The sequence below is a fragment of the Artemia franciscana genome, chromosome 1, assembly GCF_032884065.1.
Source record: "Artemia franciscana chromosome 1, ASM3288406v1, whole genome shotgun sequence".
Lineage (NCBI taxonomy): Eukaryota > Metazoa > Arthropoda > Branchiopoda > Anostraca > Artemiidae > Artemia > Artemia franciscana.
Window position 1 is genome coordinate 25,175,881 of NC_088863.1, and position 27,615 is coordinate 25,203,495.

The window sequence follows — 27,615 nt, forward strand, 5'->3', positions numbered from 1 at the left end:
GGCGCAGGATTTTCTAGCATTATTTAAATAACACAATGAGAAAAAAAATCTTCAACGGGAAGCAGGGAGCAGCATAAAAACTTCAAACGAACAGAAAAAATCATTATGTATATAAGAGGGTTTGTGTCATCCAAAATACCTTGTTCTTTACACTAAAGTATTTTTTAGTAATTTCGACTATTTATTCTACGGCCTCTGTGATTCAGAGGTCATTCTTAAAGAATTTGGAGAAATTTCAAGTTTTAGTGTAAAGGGCGAGGTATTGACGAGGGGGCAAACCCCCTCATATACGTAATAAAAAATAAAAATAGAAGTTGGTTACATAAGTTATTTCGTAAATTACGTATATTTATTACTAATAAAAACGGTCGTAAAAAAAAGAAGTTCTAGTTGCTTTTTAAGTAACCAAAAATGTGTGGGTAACTAGGCCTCTCCCCACCTTTTTCTTACCAAAATTATCCGATCAAAACTACTGAGAGCCATTTAGCCAAAAAATATAAATATACAAATTTCGTTTTAATTATTCATGTGCAGTGGGCCGAAATCAAAAGATGCATTAATTCAAAAATGTTCGAAAATTAAATAAAAAATGAGTTTTTTTTACAGCAAGTAAGGAGCAACATGAAAACTTAAAACGAACAGAAATTATTCCGTATATGAAAGGGGTTGTCCCCTCCTCAACGCCTCGCTCCTTACCTTAAAGTGAATTATTGTTTTAAAAAGTAGAACTGGGAAAAAGAGTCAAACTTTAGCGTAAAGAGCGAGGCGTTGAGGAGGGGGCAACCCTTTTCATATACGGAATACTTTCTGTTTGTCTTAATGTCGCTTCCTACTTGCAGTTAAAAAACTTGTTTAGTATTTAATTTATAATCAAAGACAAATAATGAAAAAAATAATAGTTCCTAGAAAAAAGATCGGTCGTTTATGTTCTAGACATAAAGTCCGACTATTATTATTATTATTATTATTATTATTACTTTATTACCCGTCAAAAACGGAAAACACGGAGTATATAAAAGAAAAAGAAAGAAAAGCACAAAAATTTAAATACACTTCCGCTACAAATATTATAAAATAACACTACTCCAGGGGTGGTTGGCTCTTAAAACATTGGTGCTGAATTTGGAGACTCTTCTCTGTATGGCCATGGAAGGGTTGGTGACCTTATATTTCCTAGAGATGTCGCCATTGCTGTGCCACAAAGGGAGACGCGGGAATAACTTAGCATATCTGTGGAATGCGCTGCAAATGGCTTTTTTTTCGGTAGCTATGAACATTTTCCAGAAGGGAACCAGAGCAAGCAGATGGGGGGTAGTAAAAGCATTGTATAGCCGGGCAAGGAGAGGACGGTTGAAACGATACTTATAGGCAACAAGTAATCCCTAAGACGCTCGTAGATGGGAACAGAGGTGGTTTGTCTATTCTAATCAATGTACTGTTTGATTGATAAATGTCTCTGTTTCTAGAGAAAAATTATTAACAGGAAATCCATTGATTTTAAATATAGGCACACCAATGGTGCGAAATCGAGCTCAGTTAGCTCATTGGAAGAGCACAAAACTCTTAATTTTAATGTCAAGGGCTTAGATTCGGTATTAGGCTTGATGAAAAGTAAAATGAGGTGGGTATTTTTTTAGTTGAGTAAAAGTTGCATTCGTAGAATGAAAAAGTTAAATTAAAACAATTTACGTATAAATTTGGGTAAAAATTGATTAGAGGGGGGTATTCGATATTATCTCTTCTCGATAAGCATTTTCAGAATTGTAGTTTCGGTGATGCTACCTTGTTTTGCCTCACGACTGAGGGATAGAATTAGGGTTTTCCAGTTGGGGGGGGGAGGATGTGACTTCAAATTTGCTTTGACGAGGAGATATAAGCTCTATGCCACATTCACAAAAGTGTATGCATTACGCTTTTTCTTTTCTTCTTTTATTTTGGCGATCGTTTGACATGCTTCGCTGTTATTTAGTTATGAGCATTTAATAAAAAGGGATGATGAGGAGGATATAGCGGAATTAATAGGAATTAATAAGCATGAGATTTAAAAGGGTTGATAAATTCTGGTGAAACATGTACAAACTATTTTCCATTCCTTATCATTCTATTCTAAGTGTTTACATAAAGGGCAAAACAACGGACACCATTACAGTAAGTATAAATATGTTTTAAATATTACATTTTATTACCTCGTTTTATTACCTCGTTGGTAATTTTATTACCAAGTTTAAAACTTGAAGCTCCATTCATTTTTGCTTCTTTTATATTAGCATATCATTCTTATATTCTCTTTTATATTATTAGATATTTTATCAAAGAATATAATATTTTTATATTATATTCTTTATATCACTCTTTTATATTATCATATCATTCTTATATTCTCTTTTATATTTTTAGATATTTTATCTAAGAATATAATATTTTTATATTATATTCTTTATATCACTCATGTATATTATCATATTATTCTTATATTCTCTTTTTTATTATTAGATATTTTATCTAAGAATATAATATTTTTATATTATATTCTTTATATCACTCTTTTATATTATCATATCATTCTTATATTCTCTTTTATATTATTAGATATTTTATCTAAGAATATAATATTTTTATATTATATTCTTTATATCACTCGTTTATATTATCATATTCTTTATATTATCATTAAGGGTGGTGAATGTGGTCCACTAACCACATTTCTGTTACCTCTCTGTCTCGATATTTTTGACCAGTCTTCTTGCACACAGTGAAGATTTTGGAAATTGAACCAAATGTCCCAAACTGGAACAAATGATCCATACCTCTAAATGATAAGGTTTTTATTGTTTTGAAAACTAGAGTTGTGATAAAGAGTCAAACTTTAGTGTAAAGACCGGGGTGTTGAGGAGGGGACAGCCTCTTCGTATACGGAATAATTTCTGATCGTTTTAAGTTTTGATGTCACTCGTTACTTTTCAGTTAAAAAAAAACCTTTTTTTTATATTTAACTTTCATTCAAAGGCTTAAATTCGTTATGCTCTATTTGCCAAAAATTTAAGACTAATAACAATCAGGTTCTTCAACAGTTTACAATGGTCCTATTCAAGCGTGAATCTGGAATTTTTTTCCGGGGCCTGTGCTTCTTTTGGGGGGAAGAAGGTGCTACATTACAAACTTAAAAAAAAAGAATCAAAAATTTGTTTTTATGCATGTTTGGTACCTTTTTTCGAGTATGACAAAAATTTCAGGGGGATTGAAACCCGTTTCCTCCTGGATGGGACCTTGATCTCATTACCTTAAAGGTCTTGTTACATTTTTCCAACATTTTTTAACGGAAAACTTTTCCTGGCCTTTCACATAACGGTTGTAGGAAGGGGGAATTTCTTTAGTAAAACACATAATTAACGTAAAAAAAGGACTTTTTACCTAAAAAGTAAAGCATATCCATGGAGGAAGAGGAGACAAATCAATGGAAGACAAAACTAAAATGAAACTTTGTCACAGAGACCACCACAATATCAAGAAATATATAATAACGAATTTTATTATTTACAATAAGGTTATTCCAATATTACTTTTTTGAGTTTTTATTTATTTATTATTGTTTCAAATAATTATTATTCTTTTAATTAATTATATGAAGCGACTTTACTTATTACTGTTTTTTTTTCAAGCTCTTGAGGGAACTGTCTCCAAGATTTATTAGTTAGTAATATTTATATTTCTTTTTTTTATTTATTAGGTTTTGGTACCATTTTTTTTGCTTAAAGTCTCTAAATAGTTTCTCTCTCTCTCTTAGTAAAATTTAATTTTCACCGTAACGATCTTTAGGCAATCTATATTCAAGGTTGTCACCTAGTGACAAAAGGTCGCTACATTTTAGTGATTTTTTTTGTTGATTTAGTGATTTTCTTCAATAATCTAGTGACTTATGAAAGAATCTAGTGATTTTTGTTTGTTAAGGCAAAATGTGAAATCACTAGAACTAATGATAAATCACCAGGGATGGCACCCTTGACTTAGATTTTCTTTTTTTTACCTTTGTTTTTATTGTTATGACGGGGTAAGCCACCACCTCTCCCTCGTTTGTACTTGAAAGGAGCCGTAACCGAAAGTCTAAATCATCTGTCATCTTCTGATAGCATTGGTCTTACCCTTGTTTTTCTTTTTATTGAGAATATTTTCCAAAATAATGATTAATTCCCTAAAGTGACAAAAGACAATCTGAGGGAAAAATAAAGTGTGCCAATATCAAATATTCAGATGTACTGAAATAGCTAAGCAGATAAGGAAAATAATTCGAAATCTTTTTTCCATCCAACAACGGGGATATTCAAGGTTGTATCCAGGATTTTTTTTTCGAGGTGGGAGGGAGGATATTTTTCCGGGGGACGTTATCCACAAACAATTTAAAAAATGCATCAGCGTTTGTTTTATGTGCATTTTTGGTATAATTCTTACGAGTTATGTCTATTGCATTTGTGTTTGTTACGTTTACGCTTTTTTTCCTTTTTTTTTGGGGGGGGGGTTCAAACCCAGTAACCCACCTCCCTGGATATGGCCTTGGGAACATCGAAGGTAAAATCAATAATTTATCTGTGTTATCAATTTTCTCGTTTGTTTGTTTTAACAAGTAAATCCGTTTGACAATTAAAACATCCGAAGCAAAAAATTTCATTACAGAGAAAAAAAAAGCTATTATTCAAAGAAATCTTTCAACCGGGAGATTACTGCAAGTGCTAACAGAAACAAATTGTAATGCCGGCCTGTAACGGAGTTATTTTTGGCAAGATTAGCTCTCGGTTTAAAGCTCGAACTTGTCACTTTCCTAGAAGACGGCTTTTTCGATTTAAATGTAAGAATGTCGAAAATTGGAGGATTGGGAGGAGAAGCACCAAGAAAGGGATTGTAGGAGGCGAAAAAAGGATTCAGTGACGAAAGCTATCAGTGGAACGTGAAAAATCAGTTTCCTTTTTTTAAAGATAGATAGATAGGTCCATGTAACATGTAACATGTTATTTTCCATGTAACAGTAAAATAATTACAGAACAATTTACAAATCCCTGAAAAGGCTCCATGACTTGTAGGAGGGGCATTATAAAAAGATCACATTACATTATACGTTTAAACTCTTAACTTGTAAAGAATTCGCTTCATAAAAATGGAGAGAAAAAATGATAATGTGTATAAATATATATATATATATATATATATATATATATATATATATATATATATATATATATATATATATATATATATATATATATATATATATATATATACAAAAAATGCAAAAAACAAGGAGAGTTCATTAAGAAAGTTTTATCAAACTGCAATGAATCACAACATATAGAGGTATAATAATAAATAATAAAAACAAAAATGAAACGGATAGCGCCATTTACGTAAAGGAAATATTCTCTAGGAGAATATTTTTTTTATGACTTCCAAAAACTGAGTATTAATTAATTACTAAATATAATTGTTATCATAAACAAAGATACTTCAACATGGGAAATAATCACCAACACTAACAGAAACAACTTGTAATGTCGGCTTATAACGGAGTTATTTTTGGTAAGATTCGCTTTCGTTTTAAAGCTTGAACTTGTCATTCTTCCAAGGAACTTCTTTTGGCTTTAAATCTAAGCGCGTCAAAAATTAGAAAGTAGTGCGGGGATGGCACCAAGAAAAGGATTGTAAGAGGTGAAAAGGGGCTCAGTGGCGAAAATTATTTGTGAATGGTCAAAATAAATTTTATATTTATAAAGGAGAATATTTTTTTCTTATAATTTCCCAAAAATGGAGTTTTTACTAGTTATCAATTGAAATTATTATAATTAAAAAAAGTCCTTCAGTAGGGAAAATTATCGTAAACACCAACAGAAAAAAACCGGAAATGCCGGCTCATGTCCGATTATTTTTGGCAAGAGTGACTCTTTGAAGCCTCTACTTGACATTTTCCCAAAAGAATGTTTCCTGGCTTTAAGAATAAGTATGTTGAATATAAAGGGTAACCAAAATGATATGAAACTTTTACTTATATAAACATATTAAGCTGATTAAATTGTTTCTTTTACTGTCATAGCTGGGCTAAAAGCGTGTGGCCAGACAAAATTTAAAGCCTATTTTAGTGTCGAATTATCTAGGCTTGAGAGGTTTGGGTTGCCGGAGAGAAAGAATTTCTGAAACGGTATAGAGTTTAAATTTTCGAGATCCGTTTGCATTTAGCGTTTTACCGGCAGAACTTGTTAGCAATTAGTAAATCAGAAACCTGTTTTTTATGCTGTGTGAAAGAAAAACACATTTTCTTGGTGTTTTATGGATTGATTTGCTTTCCAGATTGTCCATAAAAGCTCAAGTTAACAGAGCCTTAGATTCGAGATACATAATAATTAAAAAGTTATTATGCGTCCTTTCGTCAGCTATCGGCCTGATAATATAGGATACCTGACAAAAAAGCCTTTGTTCAGCCTAAATAGATGCTTCAAGTATCTTGAGGCTTGGGATTCAGAACTAAAGACAATTCCAGAGGACTGATCCCATAAACCATGGGTACAAAGCAGTATTAAGGCTCGTAGCACCGAGAACTTGAGAAAAACTCCTTTCAAGGCGAATCCAAAGATTCATTTGGCTGGTGCTGTCTGGCAACACCGTCACTTAAACACATTTCTTATTTTTCTAATAATTTAATTCCATTTCAATTTATAAATATGGCTTCTTGCAGAAAAATATTATTATAATATTACATATTATAAATATTATAATATAATAACTATGATATGCGCTTTGGGCATACCCCCCCCCTTGAATATTTACAACAATGAAAGATAAGTGTTCTTTTGTTATAATGATCTTGGTATGCGATAACTGCTTAAAAAAAAAACTTTCCCCGCGATTAGAGCCTCCCTTCTGAACTAAATTGAAGACCATCTAAGACACAATTGCAGGGCCACCGATCACGCGTCCTGTCTAATGTAGACCTAAGCTGTAATAATATGGTATGTGGCTGTGTATAACTCGTTTCAAATCAATATACAAATCAAAAATCTCAAAAACCCAATAATAAGAATCTCAACATTTACAGGGGCGCAGCTGTCAATATGACCATGGTTATGTACCTGTCTGAAATATAAAATTTTTCATGTTTAAAGTGATTTACAATATGCAAAAGACATAAATAGCAACGAAGACCACGCTGCCTTTCTATCACAAAGACCAAAAACAAGAAGAACAACAGGGAACTGTCTTGAGAAATTTCCTATTATTCTTCTTGTTTTTGGTGTATGCAAAAGATAATTTACGAATTTTGCCCCTCGATTGTTTTAAAGACAAGTAACTGGTGAATTAATCTGCCCGGATCTTTTAAATGCCAATTTGAAGTCGCTATTCAACTATCCTGAAGCACTTCAGGTGCTGCAAACATGATTTATATGACAATCTTCTAACATGAAAAAATACTTACCCATTGTTTTCCAATTCTTTAGAGATAAATATCCATTAAAAAGTAAATATTCATTCTATCCAACAAATATATCCACAACACAAAAGATCACACAAGGAATCATTAAAATCCACAGAACTCAGAGATAAACTTTCACCATAATCTTGTCAATTTTCTAAGCCTTCGCCTTCATAACGCAAATAGATAGAACTAGAGAGTGCTAACAAAAATCAATATTCCCTGCGCTCGATTCCCTGGAAACTTTTGGTTAACATGAGAGTCATCTTTTGGCTCAAGGAGGGAATATTGTGCGCATAAAAGCAGAAAACTAAGTCTGTGTACAGGAAATCACTAATTTACGTTTGTCTATCATATTTTACCGGTTAATTCAATATATATATATATATATATATATATATATATATATATATATATATATATATATATATATATATATATATATATATATATAATATATATATAAATATATATATATATATATATATATATATATATATATATATATATATATATATATATATATATATATATATATATATATATATATATATTTATGTATGTATATATATATATATATATATATATATATATATATATATATATATATATATATATATATATATATATATATATATATATATATATATATATATATAAGGTGTTTATTTTAAGAGTACATCCCTCCCTTGCTTCAATTTTAGAATAGAAACTTAATTTAAAATATTTCCGATTCTTAAGCTCGACTTTCCAGATAATTTTAATGGGATTGTGTTAGAATTCATATGTACTACAAGAGATAACCCTGTTCCCGTCTACCCAGAAAATATTTGATATTCGTGATTTTCCGTGATTTTTTCAGCAGGCTTCGATGCCTCCTCACCAGGGAAGCAAGAAATATTTAGAAATTACAACCATTTTAAATTTAATTTATTGGTTAGGACTTATATAAGCACTAATTACTTATAGAATTAGCTGAATTTTTCTGCCACCGGGTTGGATATAGTTTTGGTGAGTTTCGAAAGATAGGTCATTACATAACTTTAAATAGAAAAAGGGATTAATTTCCGCAAAGGGTTGGGTTGAATTTTCGAAATCATGGGAGAATTTTAATCAATAGGACAATATTCAACCCCGATGCTTCCGAAGGTCGTCATTCAGTTTACAAAAAAAGTTTCATTTCCTTCGTCCAAAATTTCCATTATCGACCGAACTAGAGATTGTTCATAGAAATCAAAATTGTTTTTATTGCAGTACTTGTTGGACATTCCTATTGCGCTATGATACGAGCAAAAGAAGGAGGAAACAGAAGTTGCACGAGAGACGAAGTTCCAAGCACGGTCAAAGCCTGTCTAAGCAAAGGGAGGAGCAGTTTACAGAGGTTTGAGCTAAAAAGTAGAGTAACTGAATGAGGGATGGCCTGCAAAGTCGACTCTTCTCCTTATATTGTGGAATCAACAGTTTTTTTTATGGAAAATGCCGGATTCAAAAAATCAAAGCTGAGAAGGACATTATCCTTCACTTCACAAGCTAAAAATAGAACTAAAAAGTAGAGTAACTGAAGGGAATGAGCAACCTGTCTAAAAACCTGTCTAAAACTGTCTAAGCAAAGGGAGGAGCAGTTTACGGAGGCTTGAGCTAAAAAGTAGTGTAACTGAAGGGAATGAGGAATGGCCTGCGAAGTCGACTCCTCTCCTTATATTGTGGAATCAACAGTTTTTTTAATGGAAAATGCCGGATTCGAAACATCAAAGCTGAGAAGGGCATTATCCTTCACTCCACATCCATGTAACCTTAATTTTTAGCATTGCTTCACTGAAAGCATTCAAAGTTTCAAAACATAAAATCAGTCTTTAATTGCATCAAATAAGAAAATAAGCTTTTTTAAACTGAAAGTAAGGACTGACATTGAAACTTAAAACGAACAGAAATTATTTTTAAACAGGCGTTGAGGAGGCTGTCCCCTCCTCAGCGCCTCGCTCTTTACGCAAAGTTTGGCTCTTTCTCACAACTTCTCGTTTTAATAAATTAAAAACTTTAGTGTAAAAAGGGGGGCGTTGAGGAGGGGACAGTCCCTTTTACATACGGAATAATGTCTTTTCGTTTTAATTTTTAATATCGCTCCTTATTTTTAGTTAAAAAAATTTTTTTTTGTTTATTTTTTGAACGTTTTTGAATTAATGCAGGTTTTGATTTTGGCTCACCGTACATGAATAATCAAAACGAAATTTGCACATTGATTTTAATTTTTTGGCTAAATGTCTTTCTCAAGATTTTGATCGGACGATTTTAAGAAAAAGGGACAAGGGAGGGGGCCCAGCTGCCCTCCAATTTTTTGGTTTCTAAAAAGGGCACTAGAACTTTTAATTTTATTTATGAACGTTCTTGTTAGTGATAAATATACATAACTTACGAATTAACTTACGTGACGGACTTCTATATTTAATTATATTACCTATATGAGGGGTTCTCTCCCTCGTCAATTCCTTGCTATTTACGCTAAAGTTCAAATGTTTTTCCAATTCTTTAAGAATGATCCCCGACTCAAAAAGCCCGTTTAATTAGAATAAATAGCTCTTTTGAAATTGCTAAAAATACTTTAGTGTAAAGACCTAAGTATTGAGGAAAGGACTAACCTCCTCATATGTGTAATGATTTCTGTTCGTTTTAAAGTTTATTGCTGCTCCTTACTTTCAGTTGAAAAAAATTGTCTTTTCATATTTAAATTCAAATTGTGTTTTAAATAGACCTGGAAAATCCAGCGCCACCATCATGATAATTTTCTTTCCCATGAAAGATTTCTCCATAGAAAGATCCTTCCACGTAACCCCATCCCCCAGACCCACTAGAAAAAATCTCCTTCAAAACATGTGTATGTTTCCCAGTCACCAATACTATATGTAAACGATGGGCAAAGCTCGTAAGTTGCAGCACTTCTGCTGGGGACTCTGGGGGCTAAGTCGTCCTCAAAGACATAGTTATTAGATTTTTCAACTATGCCGAAAAAAATGGCTATCTCAAAATTATGGTCCGATCACTTTGGGAAATAATGAGGGCCAGAGGGGGCCTAAAACTTTTAATTTCAGTTTAAATAAGCCCTCTTGCGAATTTCTAGGACCAAAGGGTCAATACGGTCACCCCTGAGAAAAATAAATAAACAAATAAATATGCATCAGTAATCTTTCATCTGGCAAAAAATACAAGATTCCCCATTGTTGCAGATAGGAGCTTGAAACCTCTTCAGTAATGTTCTCTGATACTCTGATTAATTTGATAAAATTTATTTATTTATTGATAAATTTGGTGGTGTGATTTTCATGACGATACTACGACTTTTAGGGGGTGTTTCCCCTTCTTTGGAAAATAAGGCAAATTTTCACATGCTCGTAGCTTTTGATGGGTAAGACTAAACTTGATGAAATTTGTATATTTAAAATCAGCATAAAGAAATCTAATTCTTTTGACGTATCTATCGGTATCAAAATTCCGTTTTTTAGAGTTTTGGTTACTATTGAACCGGGTCGCTCCTTACTTACAGTTCGTTACCATGAAGTGTTTGATACTAAACGCAAACAATATCTGCCAAGTCCATGATTTATAGGTCTTCCTGGTATATGTAGGCTATTGCCCACTCATAAAAACCTCGCTCTTCACGCTAAATCGTTTCTTAGTACTTAATGTACTTATACTAATTTTACTCAAAGTAATTATGCTTAATGCTATTAATGCAACTTGTAAACAATATGGGCAAATTCAACAACTTATAGCCCTTTACTTACTTACTTAAGTCCCGTCCATCCTCGCGGGACGTTTTGGGGCCACTTCTTTTGACAGGGCATGAACTAGGGCTCGGTACGTTGTTCTATCATGTGCAGTTCGAGTCAACTCAACGATGTGCTTTCGGTCAAAGTTTTCAATCCACCTATTGCGAGGTCTTCCTCGTGGTCGAGATCCGTCTATGGTTACTTCGAGGGAGATTTTTGGTAGACGGTCGTGGTCCATTCTCTTGACATTCCCGAGCCATCGCAGTTGTTGTCGTTTGATTTTATTTAGGATTGTGTCGGGGGACTTCAGCCGTCTTTGCACCTCCTCATTGGTCACATGTTCAGTGTAAGTGATTCTTGCGATGCGACGGAGACATCTCATCTCGAATGCAAGTAGGTTGCGCTCATTTTCGATCTTCAGGGTCCACGTCTCACAACCATATATAGCAATTGGCACAATCAGGCTGTTGAAAAGTTGAACTTTCAGCTGGTTCGACAGGTTTCGGCATTTCCAGATATTTGTGAGCCTTTTAAAACTGGAGCTAGCAAGAGCTAGGCGGCGTTTGATGTCGGAGGTATGACAACTGTCCGCTGTAAGGAGACTGTCCAGGTACACGAATTGGTCGACCGTTTCAACTGGCTGGCCGTCAATCATTATGGAGGGAGTAGCTGCTTGTTTTTAGCGTGACGTGACCATAACTTTCGTTTTTTTGGCGTTAATTGCATGCCAAAAGGTTTTGTGGCTTCGTTGAGACAGTCTGCTTGTCTTTGGAGATCAGCGGCCGTTGTAGAGAGCTAGTCGATGTCGTCAGCATAGGCGAGCTTGTTTACTAGGACTTCACCTATTTTGGCTCCATGTTCGTCTGGTATCAGTGACAGTATGGCGTGAAGAAACAGGTTGAACAGGTGGGGCGACAGAATACATCCTTGTAAAACTCCCGAGGATGTTGATAATTCATCAGAGTGTCCATCAGTGGTGAGTATCCGGCTTCTGGATTGGCTGTATATATTCTCAATAATCGTGAAGATTTGGTCGGGGATACCGTAATGTCTTAGGATATGCCACAGACCTTTCCTCCAGATTAAATAGAAGGTTTGTCGAAAGTCAATAAAGAGATGATATAGGTCTCTGTTGAACTCGACAAAGCGTTCTATGAGCTGACAAACGGTGAAGATTTGGTCAATGGTCGATCGTCCAGGTCGGAAGCCAGCTTGGTATTCACCCAGAATGGAGGCTGTAATTACTTGGATTCTACATAGGAGAATTTTGGTCAGTATTCTAGTTTGATGACTGGTCAAGCTGTTCGGGCGGTAGTTCTCACACTCTCTTCTTGAGCCTTTTTTGTGGATTGGACCACTGCTGCCTTACACCATAGCTGTGGGACGTGGCCCGTTGACCATGCGGCTGACACAACTTTGTGGTACAATTCGACGACGTCCTCTGAGTCAATGTTAATTAGTTCAGCAGCCGTCCGGTCCTGGGGCCTTCCCTCGTTTCAGGGATCTTATCGCTGCCTCAGTTTCTGATTTTAAGAGTGGTGGTGGAGGTTCTCGATCATCAATGGGGAAGGAGTTTAAGATGCTGGGATCGGCAATGATCTGCGGATATAATTTATCTTCAAAATAATCCTTCCATCGTTCGAGTTTCATTTTACGTCGTTGATGGGATTGTTTTGTTTGTCTAGGATTGCTTTGGAAATGGGATCTTTCCTGCTAGACAGTTAACGAACTGTTTTGAAGAGTTTTTGACTGTTTCCGTTCCTAAGATGGGTTTCGAATTCCTTGCATTTCTCGGTAACATGGTTGCGTAAGGACTTTCGGACTTCCCGTTTGATTCTCTTTTTGAGATATTTATAGGTGTCTCGGCTGCATGGGTCAGCTTTGTTGTTGCAGAGACGCTTTTGGTTACATATTTGGATTATTTCTTCTATAATCCACGGCTTTTCGTCTTTCGTTTTCCTCCCGAGGACATCATTTGCTGTCTCCAAAACTGCAGAAGTTGCATGCTAAGCCAGTTGATCAATCTCTTCGACGGTAGTGAGGGAAGTGAAGTTCTCTAGGATAGCTCGGAATTTTGACGATAGGCTGGTGGTATAGGCGCCTTTTTTTATGGGGTCGCGAAGCAGCTCAGTCCGGAATCTAGGGATTCTTGTCGTCTTAGGGAGTCGTTTCAGTCTTAGATTGAGTTTAAAGTCTGCACCAGGAAGGGATACAGTATCCATTATTGAGGACTTCCAGTGTTTAGATATCAACACATAGTCTATCATGCTTTCAGTTAATCCGTCGGGGGATCTCCAAGTGACCTTACGGTGGTGTCTGTGTTTAAAGGCGGTGTTAGTTATATACAGGTCTTTTTTTCTACAGAAACTAATTAGCCTTTCACTTCTTCCGTTCAGTCGGCCATGGCCGTGCGGTCCCATTACATCTCTCCGATCAATCTGATCGTTGCCCGTGATAGCGTTGAAGTCGCCCATGACGATGAGCATATCTTTCTTTGGTGTTTGGTCGGTGACACTTTGAAGTTGAAAGTAGAACTGTTCGCATTCTTCATCGCTTCGAGCAGAGTCAGGAGCATATGCCTGGATGATGGTAAGGTTTGACACGGATCCTTTTAGTCTAATGGTTGCTATCCTTTCTGATACGGGCGTGAAGGAGATCAGTGCCTTTTTTGTAGTTGGTGAGAGGATGAATCCAACACCCTGTCTGTGAGTGCCATCGGTGCGTCCGAGAGTAGGAGGGAGGTTCCAGAGATAGTTTCTTCACCGGTTCGGGGGAGGTGTGTCTCAGATAGCCCGACTAAGTCCCACTTGTATCGGTTTAGTTCTCTCAGTAGTAGATCCATTTTTCCTGGTTTGGCTAAAGTCCGGGTGTTGAGTGTTCCTATGTTGAGTACGGTTTTAGTGGAGATGAGTCACAGGGTATCCTCATCCCATCCGGGGGTCGTCATAGGCCTATTTTGATTGTCGGCTTCCCCGTACGCGGTAGTATGTTCGTCGGTTTCCCCCGTACGCGGTAGCATGTTCTTCGGCTTCTCCGTACGCGTTAGTATGTTCAATATTACTTCCATTCGTCATCATCATCATCATCATCAAATCGCTAGGTTCGTCGGTTTCCCCGGACACGGTAGTAATTCTGCTTTGATTCATAGAGCCCATAATTCATTTGTTAAAAGGAAAGGTTTCAAGGCTGGTTAGGAGACGGCGGTAAGCGACTCCTCTCCGTCAACTTTCAGAGGCCGTTGTTCGTCACTGAATCATCCGCCCTTTCGCAGTTGTCCTCCTGAAGTGTATCCTCCCATGATGATAATCTGCCATACCATATGATTTTACCCATTGTTGGGAGAAGGTTTGAAGCTGACGGGACACGGGACATATCCACACGCCGGTGGGCCCAGCTCAGTCTACATCAGAGGGGCCTTCTTCCTCCGCCGCCTGAATTTATGTCCCCCAGCTGAGGGTATCCCAGTTATATTTTAATACCCCCAGGGGCTGGGTCCCCCCTTGGTCCGTGCCTCCATCACCACCGGAGATACCCTGCATATCTGCAAGGCTTTCCCCAATCCGCCGCCCAGGGACGCGCTGAGTGGCCTGAGGTGGGCCCCTACCGAGAAGGTGACTCAGTAGGTACTCAGCCCTTTCCGTTCCTTAAAAGTTGTTGCCCCCTCCTAAACCCATCGCTCTTCATGCTAATTGTTATTTATTACTTAAAAATCTTTTTAATGGTCTATTTAAGTGACCCTTGTGTTTTAGAAGTGGTTATTAATGAATTCGGATAAAATTCAAACTTTAAAATAAAGAGCGATTTTGAGGAGTGGAAATTATTCCGTGTATGAGGGTTTACCTTCTCCTCAATACATTGCTCTTTACGTTATAGCCGAATTCAAGACGGGGAAACCCTTTATTTACGGAATAGTTTCTGTTCGGTTTGAATTTGAATGTTGCCCCTTACTTTCAGTTAAAAATCGTGTTTTACTTGTTTAATTTTTTATCGTTTTTCAAATAATACTGGTAAATCTGCCTCACTCTCCATGAAATTAGCTCCCCTCCCTCACGGGAAAATCCTCCCGGGGAATTTCATCCAATTTATAGTGCATCCCTCCCTCAAATTCCTCCGAGATATTTTCCTCCTCGCTGAAATCCCCCCCCCCCCGAGTAAAATGTCTTGTAGACGATTCAGCATGAAAAATTCTTCTTATCATACTTCTATTTGTAAAAAGACTTTAATTTCTAATCGATTTCTCAATCACTCTGGATATAACCCCTTCAGCTGAATTTTTTTTCCGGAAACCAAAACACGTGGAAAATAACCCCCAGATAATTCCCGCGTAATATCTCCACATGCAAACTTGATTTGGCATAGAGAATCTAAGACAGTTAAAAACAATCTCGTATAAGAATTTTTTCAAAATCCCCCAGTGAAAAATCTCCCCTGGAAAATAAATCCCCAGAAAGTTCCCTCCCCAAAGAAAGTCTTCCCTATGGAAATACATTTCAAGCACAAAATGCCCCCTCCCACCAAAGAATGTCTGCATAAACCCAAATAACAAATCCTATTGGTAAACAATGGGCCAATTTCACAGCTTAAAGGCCTCTCCCCACGGACTCAGGGGGATTATTTTAGCCCTAAAGATTTAATTATTTGATCTTTCATCTATACTGAACAAAGTGACTATCACCAAATTTTGATCAGATAGCTTTGGGGAAAAAGGGGCGTAGAGAGGGGTCAGTTGCCCGCCTATCTATTTGGTTACTTAAAAAGGACACTAGAATTTCAATTCAAATACACCTGTATTCGAATTTCCATTCAAATACTCCTCTCTTGACCTTCTAGGACCAATATTGTGATTCAATCACCCCTGGAAAAAATTAATTAATAACCAAACATCCATGACCAGTCTTCTGGCAAAATAGCGAAATTCCACATTTTTGTATATAGGAGCTTGAAACCTTTACAGTAGGTTTTTCTGGTACGCTGAATCTGATGATGTGATTTCCATTAAGATTCGTTGAATTTTAAGGGTGTTTCTCCCCTATTTACAAAATCGGGCGAATTTTTTAAGGCTTTTAAATTTTGATGTACAACACTAAATTTAATAAATTTTCTATAATTTGGTTCAGAATCATAAGCTGATTTTCTTGATGTATCTTTTAGTATCGAAGTTTTGTTTCTTAGATTTTCAGTTACTACCGATCCTAGTTGCTCCTTAGGTCCAGTTCGTTACCACAAACTATTTTTACCCCAGACAATCCCCATAACATCTCCATGCGTAAAATTGAGCTGGCAAGGGTCATGATATCTCCAAAGGCATACTTATTTGGCCTTTCAACTATGCTAAACAAAATGAATACCTCAAAATTTTGATAAGACAATTTTTAGAAAAAGGGGCAGATGAGGACACATATTTGCCCTCAAATTTTCTTGGTCACTTAAAAAGGACACTAGAACTTTTAATTTAATTTAAGGACGTTTTTTTTGTTGTAAATGTTCGTAACTCACGAAAAAACTTATGTAACGAACTTCTATCTTCGTATATTTGTATTATGTATATAAGGGAGTTTGTCTCCTCATCAGTACCTCGCTCTTTACGCTAAAGTTCGAATTTTGTGCGATTCTTTAGCAGTGACCCTTGAATCAAAAAGGGTTTATTTAGAATAAATAGCTCTTCTGAAAGTACAGAATAAAATCTTTAGCGTAAAGAGTGAGGTACTGACGAGGGGGCAAACACCCTCATATACGTAATAATATCTGTTCGTTTTAAGTTTTAATGTTGCTCCTTACTTTCAATTGAAAAACTTGTTTTTTAATTAATGCTGGGGATTCCGGCGCCTCCTTCACGGAAAATCTCCTTCCCCCCTCAAAAATTCTTCATTGGAAAGAACCTCCCACGTAATCTTCTACCCTGACCCCCCTCCCAGAAAAAATCCCCCCTGGAAACGTCTGTATGCTTTCTAATAATCAATACTATATGTACACACAAAGGGCAAAGCTCACAACTTGCAGCCACTCCCCCGGGGACTGCGGGGATTAAGTTATCCTCAAAGGCATAGTTATTAGATTTTTCGACTGTGCGGAACAAAATGGCTATCTCAGAGTTTTGATCGAGTGACTTTTGGAAAAACTGAGCTTGGGAGGGGACCTAGTTGCCCTCCAACTCGAGGTCGCTTAAAAAGGGCACTGAAACTTTTAATTTCTGTTATAATGAGCCCTCTTGTGATATTCTATGACCGCTGGGTCAATACGATCACCCCTGGGAATAAAAAACAACAACAACAACAACAAAAACCAAATAAACATTTTTGCTTTGTTCTGGCAAAAAATACAAATTTCCATATTTTGCAGATAGGAGCTGTAAACCTCTACAACAGGGTTCTTTGATACGCTGAATCTGATAGTGTAATTTTTATTAACATTTTATGACTTTAAGGGGTGTTCCCCCCATTTTTGGAAAATAAGGCAAATTTTCTCAGACTCTTAACATTTGATGAGGAGGACTAAACCTGATGAAACTTATATATTTACAATCAGCATACAGATTTGATTCTTTTGATGTATTTATTGACATCAAAATTTGTTTTTTAGAGTTTTGGTTACTATTGAGCTGACTCGCTCCTTACTTACAGTTCGTTACTACAAACCGTTGGATTACTCTACAAAATTACTCCAATAGGGGTCTCTGATACGCTGAATCTGATGGTGTAATTTTCATTAAGATTCTTTGACTTTTAGGGAGTATTTTCCCTTTTTTGAAAATAAGGCAAATGTTCTCACGCTTTTAACTTTTGATGGGTAAGATTAAACTTAATGAAACTTATACATTTGAAATCAGCATAAAAATCCAATTGTTTTGATATATCTATTGGTATCAAATCTCCATTATTTAGAGTTTCAGTAACTATTGAGCAGGGTAGCTCCTTACTTACAGTTCGTCACCACGAACTGTTTGAAAGTGTTTCATTTAATTGGTTTCGTAGGCAGCGCAATAGCACTTCCTAAGTAAAGAGTTATGTCGATACAATGTATTATTTTTTTCCAGACCAGGACACTTCATATAGAAGAAGTTTTCGTAGAAACTTCGAAAGGGGCTCATTCGATTGTAAATCGAGTGTTATAGTGCCCTGTAATAGTTGAAAGTGATTGGACGGCAAACAGCTCCCCTAATTCCACGATTTACCCAAATACATCCAATAAAAATTTTAATTAGCCATTTTTTTCGATGTAGTTGAAAGGTCAAGCAATTATGTCTTTCAGGATGACAACCCCCTCCATGGCCCTCGAAGCAAGGGTTGTAAGCTATACCATGGAGGCATATAAAGTTTTTATGGAAAGGGAAGTCGCATAAGTTTCGGAAAGGTCTCATTGGATTGGAAATAAGAAGCCCTAGTGCCCTTTTTAAGGGTCAAAGTGAGCGTAAGGCAACTATACCCCCTCCCCTCATGTCCTGTTTTCCCCAAATGCATCAGGTAGAAACTTTGAGATAGTCATTTATTCAAAAAACCGTCCTACATCCACATTACAAGGCCTTTGGGGCTTACACAGCCTCCCAGAGTCTGAGGGCAAGGGTTGTAAGTTATGACAAGGGATCATATAAGGTTTTTACGGAAGGGCGGTTATGTGAACTTTAGAGGAAGCTCATTTGATTTGAAATGTGAAGTTCAAGCTCCCTTTTAAGAGTCAAAAGTGATGGAGGGCAACTAGCCTCTCCCCTCCCTGACACCCTCTTTTCCCAAAATGCATCCGATCGAAATTATGAGATAGTCATTTTTGTTCATGATAGTCTAAAGAGCATATAACAAAACATTCAGGGTTCATATCCCTCCCCCCATCCCAGGGGTAAAGATTCTAAGATATCTTGCAGGGCATGAAAGGTTTTTAGGGAACGGGTGGTTGCATAGACTTTTGATCGGATAGGTTCCATTTGATTGGAATTGAAAGTTATAATGTGCTTTTTAAGAGTCAAAAGTAAATGGAGGGCAGCCAGCCCCACCCCCAAAAGCCTATGATTCCTCAAAGTCAATTCGATCAAAATTTTAAGAGAGCTACTTTGTTCAGCATTTTTGAAAGGTCTATTAATTATGTCTTTGGGGACATCAACCTCCCATGAGTCTTCGGGTGCAGGGGCTCTAAGTTAGGGAATTTGTTCATTGTATACATACAATATACATTATTGAGAGAGATATGTATGTTTGAACTGTACTTTCCAAGAAGACGAAGAGCATTCAAGTGAGCCTTTCAGATAATTTTGAGGAGAGTGATGAAATAAACCAAAACACGTTATGTGTATAAAGATTGTCAAAAGGTCGGAATTCAGGAATGACTGGGTATATTCATTCGAAACTCTCAGGAAATGATAAGGGAGATGATCGAAAAGGCAATATTTGCATGCTACAACTGCTGCTACAACCATCACCACTAATACTGCTACCACTACTGCTACTACTGCCATACTACTCCATTGACAATATTGAGGGGGAATTCGAATTAAAACAAAAGATGTTGTGTGATTGTACATTGTAAAAAAAGTGTATCTCAAGAATTGGTTTGGATATTATGTTGGAACTTTATATATTATAAAATATTAAAAGGGGAAGATCATCTTACCAAAAGGCATTATCTGCGCGCTGCTATTAATACTATTATCACAGCAACATAGCTATTACTACATCAATTCCTTCTTCTATTGCAACTTCTTGTAAAGACAATATGTTAATACTACTGTAGCTACTAGTACTACCGCTATTACTATTAATACTACTACTAGTAATACCAATACTACTACTGGAGCCACTACTACAACTATGTATGATTCAGTGAAAACTCTGAGGAATTAACTTTTTGGAGAGGGGGAGTGAACTTAATGACAACTTGTCGTCTGTATGCAGGTTGTCAAAAGGGCGTAATAGCAATATCTTAAAACACAGCTTTGGTGTGTGAAGTTGTAACTGAGGGATGTTGAACTGACCAAGAGCAAATATTCGAATCCTACTGCCTCTACTCATACTACTACTACTGCAACGGCTGCTACCGCTACTACTGCCGTTAAAGCTAGGGCTACTACTATTAAATCTACTCCTACTGAAACTAAAGGAATTAAGGCAAAAATTTTGGGAAATTTTGAAACTGTATGGTACTAAATCAAAACACGCCATGCCCACACATGTCGTCAAGAGGACGTATCAAAAATACTTTGGAAATGGGTGATAGTATTAAGTTTAGAATATCAACGTGTGTTGAAGAGGATGTTTAAGAAACCAAAGGTGCTACCCACATGCTGCTACTAACGCTGCTACAACTATTGATACTACGTAAGCTAAGAGTATTAAGGTTAAGCTTTCAACAATTATTTAGGTGGATGTTCAACTAAATCAAAAAGTTCTAGTGCCCCTTTTAAGATTGAAAAGAGATTGGAGGGAAAGCAGTGTTCCCCCAAGCCAATTCAATTTCCAATCACATCAAGTCAATATTTAGAGATAGGCATTTTTTCAGTATAGTAGAACAATCCAGTAACTATGTCTGTGGGGACTGATGTCAACCCACCACAATTATATAATTGGCCCGTTATGCTATAAAACTAAATGTTGCTTTAAAACTAAATCAAAAGGTAGTGTCTGCATGGTTGCGAATAAGAAACCTCAGCAATAAATCGAGAACAACTGGGGATATTAAGTTGAAACTTTTGGGGCCACTGCTATTACTACTTCAGTTCTTAGAATTTAAATAAATCGAAATAGTGTAAGTGTATCCAGTTTGTCAAAGAGCATAGATAAAATTTTCTGGGAATGATTTATGTTTTATTTTTCAGGTAAACTAGAGAAGGTATAAAATTAAGTTAAACAACCCCATTTTTGTCAGTATTAAACATAAGTGAAAAAGTTTTTCCAGCATACAAATAGCAAGCGAAACTATGGATTCTTATAGAAATTAAATAAAAAAAAACAAGTTTGTTTAACCTAAAGTAAGGAGCGGCAATAAACTTTAAAACGAACAGAAATTACTCCGTATATGAAAGGGGCTGTTCCCTCCTCAACGCCCCGCTCTCTACGCTAAAGTTTGACTCTTTCTCTCAAATCTACTTTTTAAAATAGTAAAAAACTTCAGTGAAAAATTTTCATCTAATTTCCGTTCTTTTAAAGTTTTATTGTCGCTCCTTACTTTCAGTTAAAAAGACTAGTTTTTTTTCTGAACAATTTTGAATTAATGCATGTTTTGATGTTGGCTCTCCTCACATGAATACTTAAAAAAAATTTGCATATTATTTTTTTCTTGGCTAAATGGCTTGCTCTTAGTTTTGATCAGACGATTTTGAGATAAAAGGGGTGGGGGAGGAGATCCAGTTGCCCTTCAATCTTTTGGTTACTTAAAAAGGCAACTAGACCTTTTATTTTTTTACGAAAGTTTTTATTAGTAAAACATATAATTAGTTTACGAATTGACTTACGTAATGAACTTGTATACTCGTATATTATTGTTACGTATGTGAGGTTTGTCCACACGTTAATACCTTGCTCTTTACGTTAAAGCTTAAATTTTGTCCCAATTCTTTAAGAATGACCCCTGAATCATAAAGGCCGAAGACAAACTAGTTGAAATTACTAAAAAAAAACTTTAGCGTGAAGAACTGGTATTTAGGAGGGGATGAACCCCTCATATGCGGGATAATTTCTGTCCGTTTTAAGTTTTAATACTGCTCCTTACTTTCAGTTGAAAAAACTTTTTCATGTTTATTTTTTCATTGTTTTTGTTTTAAATGATGCTAGAAAATCCTGTGCCCTTCATAGAAATTCTCTTCTCCCATGACATATTCCTCCATTTAAAGAACCTTCCACATAACCCCTCCCCTAAACCCCCTCCCCAACCAAGAAAAAAATTCCCCTGAAAACGTCTGTATACTTCCCAATAACCATTACAATATGTAAACACTAGCCAAAGTTTTTAACTTGTAGCCCCTTCCCTGGGGACTGTGAGGGAGTAAGCCGTCCCCACAGACATAGTTATTAGGTTTCTTGACTATGTTGAACAAAATGGCTATCTCAAAACTTTGATCTGTTGACTTTGGGAAAAAATGAACGTGGGATGGGGCCTAGGTGCCCTCCTATATTTTTGGTCACTTAAAAAGGGCACTAGAACTTTTAATTTCCGTTAGATTCAGCCTTTTTGCGACATTTTAGGACCACTGGGTCGGTACCATCACCCTTGGGAAAGAAAAACAAGAAAAAAATACAAAAAAAAACAAATAAACACGCATCCGTGTTTTGTCTTCTGGCAAATAATGTGAAATTCCACATTTTTGTAGATAGGAGCTTGATACTTTTACAGTAGGGTTCTCTGATACGCTGAATGCGATGATGTGATTTTCGCTAAGATTCCATGACTTTTAGAGGGTGTTTTTACCTATTTTCCAAAATAAGGCAAATTTTCTCAGGCTCGTAACTTTTGATGGTTAAGATTACATTTAATGAAACTTATATATTGGAAATCAGCATAAGAATCACATTCTTTTGATGTATCAATTGGTATCAAAATTCTATTTTTTAGAGTTTCGTTTACTTTTGAGCCGGGTCGCTCCTTACTACAGCTTTACCACGAACTAATTGAAAAAACGAAAAGATATAGAATATAATTATTTTTCCACGATAAAAATAATTTCAATAAAAAACGAACAGAAGTTAATTTTTTAAAATTCCATGAAACAAGTTTTTCAAAGAAAAGTAAAGAGCTCCAATGAACCAAAAATGAGTAGAAATAAAGTATCATATTCTTCCAAGCATAAAGCTACCATAAATCACCATCAATAAATAAATGAAACCCAAAATGTGTTCTGACTTAGGACATTCAGTCTGCAATCGATATTATTTGTAATGGTGGCCAAATAATTATTTAAGATTATACTCTGAATAATAGTGAATCAATAAATGTACGACAAGATTATATATCCAAAGTTTTTATTTTAAAGCAACTGAATCTAGGATTTTTTTTTTTTAATGTAAATTTAGACTTGAATTGGTAATTAGTAGGCTTAGAAACTGTGAAATTCAAAATTTGGTCAGGATTAAACACTATTTAAGAATTTGTGCCGAATGCCTTTTGATTATGAGTTTTGATTTTAACGTTAGCCTCAGATTACTAATCAGCAGGCTCAGAAACTTTCTAGGTGCCAGTATAAGCTCTTAATATTAGCTCTGATGGATATTCAACACTATTTGAAAAAATTTACTAATTTTATTTTTATTTTGGATAATCTATATCTAAAAACGAGCCCAAGATTTTCAATTATCAAGCTCGGGAAATTTTATTGATCAACTTTGGTGGGATTGAGACACCTGTAGAAATACGTGTCCTTAACTTCTAATGATCGACCCTTCTTCTTTTTTGAAATATTGATTTTGGAAAACCCTTTCCAGTCAGATTGCCAAACGGAAAATGAACCAAAATTGGTATAAATTAACAAACTAAAGCTAAAACAGATAAAACTAAACAAAGGCCCTGGGAAGTAGTGCAGCAAAACTAACTATGAATCACACCGTCGAAGAAACACATTTGATAATGTCAATCGGATTGAGTGTAAGCCTTCTAAAGCCGTAACAAAACTTCTAGCCATAAATCTTTAGCGGATCTAATTGAAATCTCTTAGGTCGTTCTTATGAATGTGGTTGATAAGAAATTAGCTTTTCCCTGCTCGAGCGAAATCACCCGATTCCACAAATATAGCTGTTGACCGGTTCTGTTAAAAGAATCTGTCCAGTCATTTTAGTAATTAGGCTCATTAAAAATACTTTGATACCCAACCTCAACATGGATCAGATCAGTTAGAGATCATATAAAGGAATAACTATGAATCTATATCTTACGGTGGAATCTAGGATCCCTAGCCTTTCCTTTTCGCCTTATATGGTGGATCAGTCATGAGCTTGGAAAATGTATAACAAGGATAATAGCTGCTACTTGTGAGTATTTTTTTTTGAAATTAGGAACCCATTTTCGGTAGATACTTTGATCAGTTGTATTTTGCTACCCATCACAATACCTCCTAATGCAAACACAGATAAATTTGATCGGTCTTTGATTCTCCAGAAGATAAACTAGAACAATAGCTGTTACACCCCCTCAAATTACTTAAGATCAAAACATCTCTTCTGATAAGATTACCTGACAACAAAATTTAGAAATTATGTCCTGTATCGGATTTTTATCTTGACACCAAAAGCCGCTACTTAGTACTTAAACATTAGCTGTCACTTTCTACCAAATGATGTTGGTATCTGAAAAACCATTCGTATATGTGTCCTTATTTCAAGAACTTCACCCCCCCCCCTACCACCACTCTCCGCCTATTACCCAATAAAGTAGGATTAGCTAAGAACTTCTAAAAATCCCGACAAGGGCAGAAGTTGTTCAATCCCGTTATTTTCTGTGTGAGTCAATTATCCACAACTGATTATATGTTGATAAATATCCCTTTCCCTGTCCCATACACATGTGGAATAAGGTTAAGACTATTAAAAAGCACAATTATGACGCCAGTTTTCAATCTACACTGATTTTGGTTGAGACCCAACTACTGTTTCTGAAGTATATTGTAACGAGAATATATAAGGTCGTGATTTTTTTTTTCCTCCTAAAAAATTGAATTGATCCCATTTTTCAAAAAAAAGTTGATATAGTGCATTAAACTTTCCTCTGAACATGTTTGATTGAAATTGGAAAAAAAAACTTTTTTGTTATTGCTATAATTGCATTAATTCTGTGACCTTTTTTTCTGTGCCGCACAGGTTTTATTGGGTTCTCAAAAGATTTTCTATTTTCCTTAAAATACCAAAAACACTTCAAACTTCGGAAAACCTTTCTTCTTCGTTCACAAGTCCCCATACCAGAAGAAATTCCAAACTCAACTTGCCATTACTGAGCTGCAGACAAAGATTTTTTTTTTTTTTTTTTATTCCTAGTTGAGGTTTTTCCAAAATAATTTCTCAGAAATTTAGAAGATACAGAACAGTCCAACTTCAATACTGAAGAAGATACTCCTAAGCTGTACATGAATCTTACGTAAAGAGATCTTTAAGAAGTTTGCTTTGAAGTTAGGTCAGTTTTTATTGCTTACTATTTATACTTTTTAATGGGCTAAAAAATCGATTTCTGCTTTTACCTTGAAAACGATTTTTAATTTTGTCACCATGAGGAGAGTCTTCTTTCTCCACTTAAGGATTTAAGGGTCCGTTTACACATTTTTTTTATTGAAGCTCTATTTTTGCCGTTGCAAAATATCAGCTCCACTGATAAAGGAATACATTTTAACGTATTAACATATTAACTAACATTGTTCCTCAACGCAATATATTTTCAACGCAAAGTTAAAACGAACACAAATTAATAAGAATGAATAAATTAGACCTAAAAATAGCAGATATTTTGAGGATAGTAGCATGACTGTTACTCCCCCGCTCCCCTTAAACTACCTTAATAACTTTTTTTAACCCCTTAATTTTTCTCATAGCATTGAAAACTAAGTAAAACATCTATTTAAATTTCAGAGTCAATGCAGTATCATAAACTTAACAAATAGCAATGTGGTCCCCAGTGCATTTTTCTCCTGCTACTTCGTATAGAGTGGTGATTGTAGATTTTTGGGAGGGAATAATTTGTTAGGACATTCAAAGTTCTATTGCCTTTTTAAGGGTCAAAAACGATCAGAAGGCAGCCCTCATTTGACATTTTATTTTCCCCATGGACTTCATCATTCCCAACGGTTTTGAATGAAATTTTGATATCATGGTTTCTCTGAAAATTGTTTTAAAAATCCAAAAGCCAGCAAAAGCGGGAGAGACCCATTAAAACCCAAGGACGATGACTTCTAATTCTGCCTGTTCTTTCTGGATTCATTTTAGCAGAAAAGACCACCATGTTACTTGTGTTAAGCTGGGATCCTATAAAGAATTTCAATCTACATAATTCAAGGTATTAATTGGGCTCAATCTACGCCTCCCCCACCCGATACATGAACTTTTCGCTGAAAGGTAGACATATGAAACCTTATTTAAGCTAGATTAACGCAACAACTTCTAATTTCATAGGCAACAGCAAGCAAAGCATAAGCTTCAACCTGACTCAATGTGAAAACGAGTAAATTTTTCACTTGGTTATATTAGTAAAGATTATCAACGACATAATGCTCAGCAAAAACATAAGTAATGAAAAAACAAGCAAGATAAGAAACGATTTTATGCAAAATGGTTATGGGCTGACTCGTGACGAGCCAAGTCGTGACGTCAGTGAAAATATTCCCTTTGGTCTATGTCAAATAAAAGGTAAGACCTTGCAAGTAGTTTGAAACTTTTCGGAGTGATAGTACTGTATGTTCAAAATCAGTGTTACCACGTCTATTGAATGGTGAAATTTAACGTGTTTATCAAGATTTTTTAGGCAATCATAAGATTATAACTGACATATAATAATAAAAATTGTATAATTATTTCATAAGTTATTTTTAATTATCTTCTAACTCTTTTGAGAGGATCAAACACTGTAAAAAAAAGCTTGCATTTGACTATGATGCGAGTATTTTTGGAATAAAATGAAGACAGACGTGCACTGGCACCAAATTTATTGATTTGCCAGAAAATTGCCCAGATGGACATCTGTTTGATATTTCTCTTGTCTGGGACCAACAGAATATTTTGTTTGTTGTTTCCTGATTTTCTTTTTACGCTCTAACTTCATCAAATTGATCATACGCTTTAATTCATACGCTATCACATACAGGGTTGTGCCTGTAGCACGGAAATACTATTTTAACACTATTTCATCATGGTTATTTTCTACATTGAATGACCAAAAAGTAGCCCTTTCGTGCAATATTTTTCCTTGTTGTCTGGGAGAAAATAATGAGGATTCTGGGAAAAAAAGGCAGATGAACTGACAAAAGTGAGCCTTTACTCCGAATTTGTTTTGAAAGATTGGCGCAAAGCTTACATAACCAGGACGGCCTTCTTGCCGTGTTTCATTCGAAAGATTGGTGCTAAGTTGGAGATAACTAGAGAGAAAAAGTTTAAAAAATTGACCAAATACTAAACCAATTACGCTTAAACGGACCATGCGCGTGTGGTATAGTCGTATTTTTGTTACTGTAACACCAAAAATCGCTGTATTTTGGCACTTTTGACAAATTTGGTACTTCTAGAACTGACCGTCCCAGCAGCCCTGTCTGTATAGAATCTATTCATAATTCGTTTATTTATTCAGTTTATGAATTTATTAAGTTTAAAGTCGAAACTGAAAAAAGGTAAGGAATAGAATCGCAACTATTAAAAATATCGTGGCGATTTGCTATTTTTGTAATGTGGTCTTATGATCTAAATTCTCCTCAAATAGAATCTTGCCAAATCCTGGTCTTGACTTCCAACAAAGGTA

At 35.6% G+C, this 27,615-nt stretch overlaps 2 protein-coding genes across 8 annotated transcripts in view; one reads left to right on the plus strand and one right to left on the minus strand.

Annotated features, from left to right (window-relative positions):
- Positions 1–7,682, minus strand: part of LOC136027304 (uncharacterized) — a 61,028-nt gene extending 53,346 nt beyond the window's left edge. For both annotated transcript variants that reach the window (XM_065704418.1, XM_065704425.1), the window contains exon 1: positions 7,454–7,682. The gene's annotated coding sequence lies outside the window, so the exon portion shown is untranslated. The remainder of the gene's footprint in view (positions 1–7,453) is intronic.
- LOC136027314 (CLOCK-interacting pacemaker-like) overlaps positions 1–27,615 on the plus strand; it is a 52,406-nt gene that overhangs the window by 9,098 nt on the left and 15,693 nt on the right. For 2 of the 6 annotated variants that reach the window (XR_010617575.1, XM_065704437.1), the window contains exon 2: positions 8,705–8,831. The exons of 1 other annotated variant lie outside the window; for it this stretch is intronic. Coding sequence is in view for 1 of the 5 variants with exons in the window: in XM_065704437.1 (XP_065560509.1) it covers positions 8,731–8,831 (101 nt within the window). In the remaining 4 variants the exon portion in view is untranslated. Of the gene's footprint in view, positions 1–8,704; positions 8,832–27,365; positions 27,488–27,521; positions 27,613–27,615 lie in introns of those variants that run through there. 3 more of the 6 variants (XR_010617574.1, XR_010617576.1, XR_010617577.1) reach the window with 3 other exon arrangements.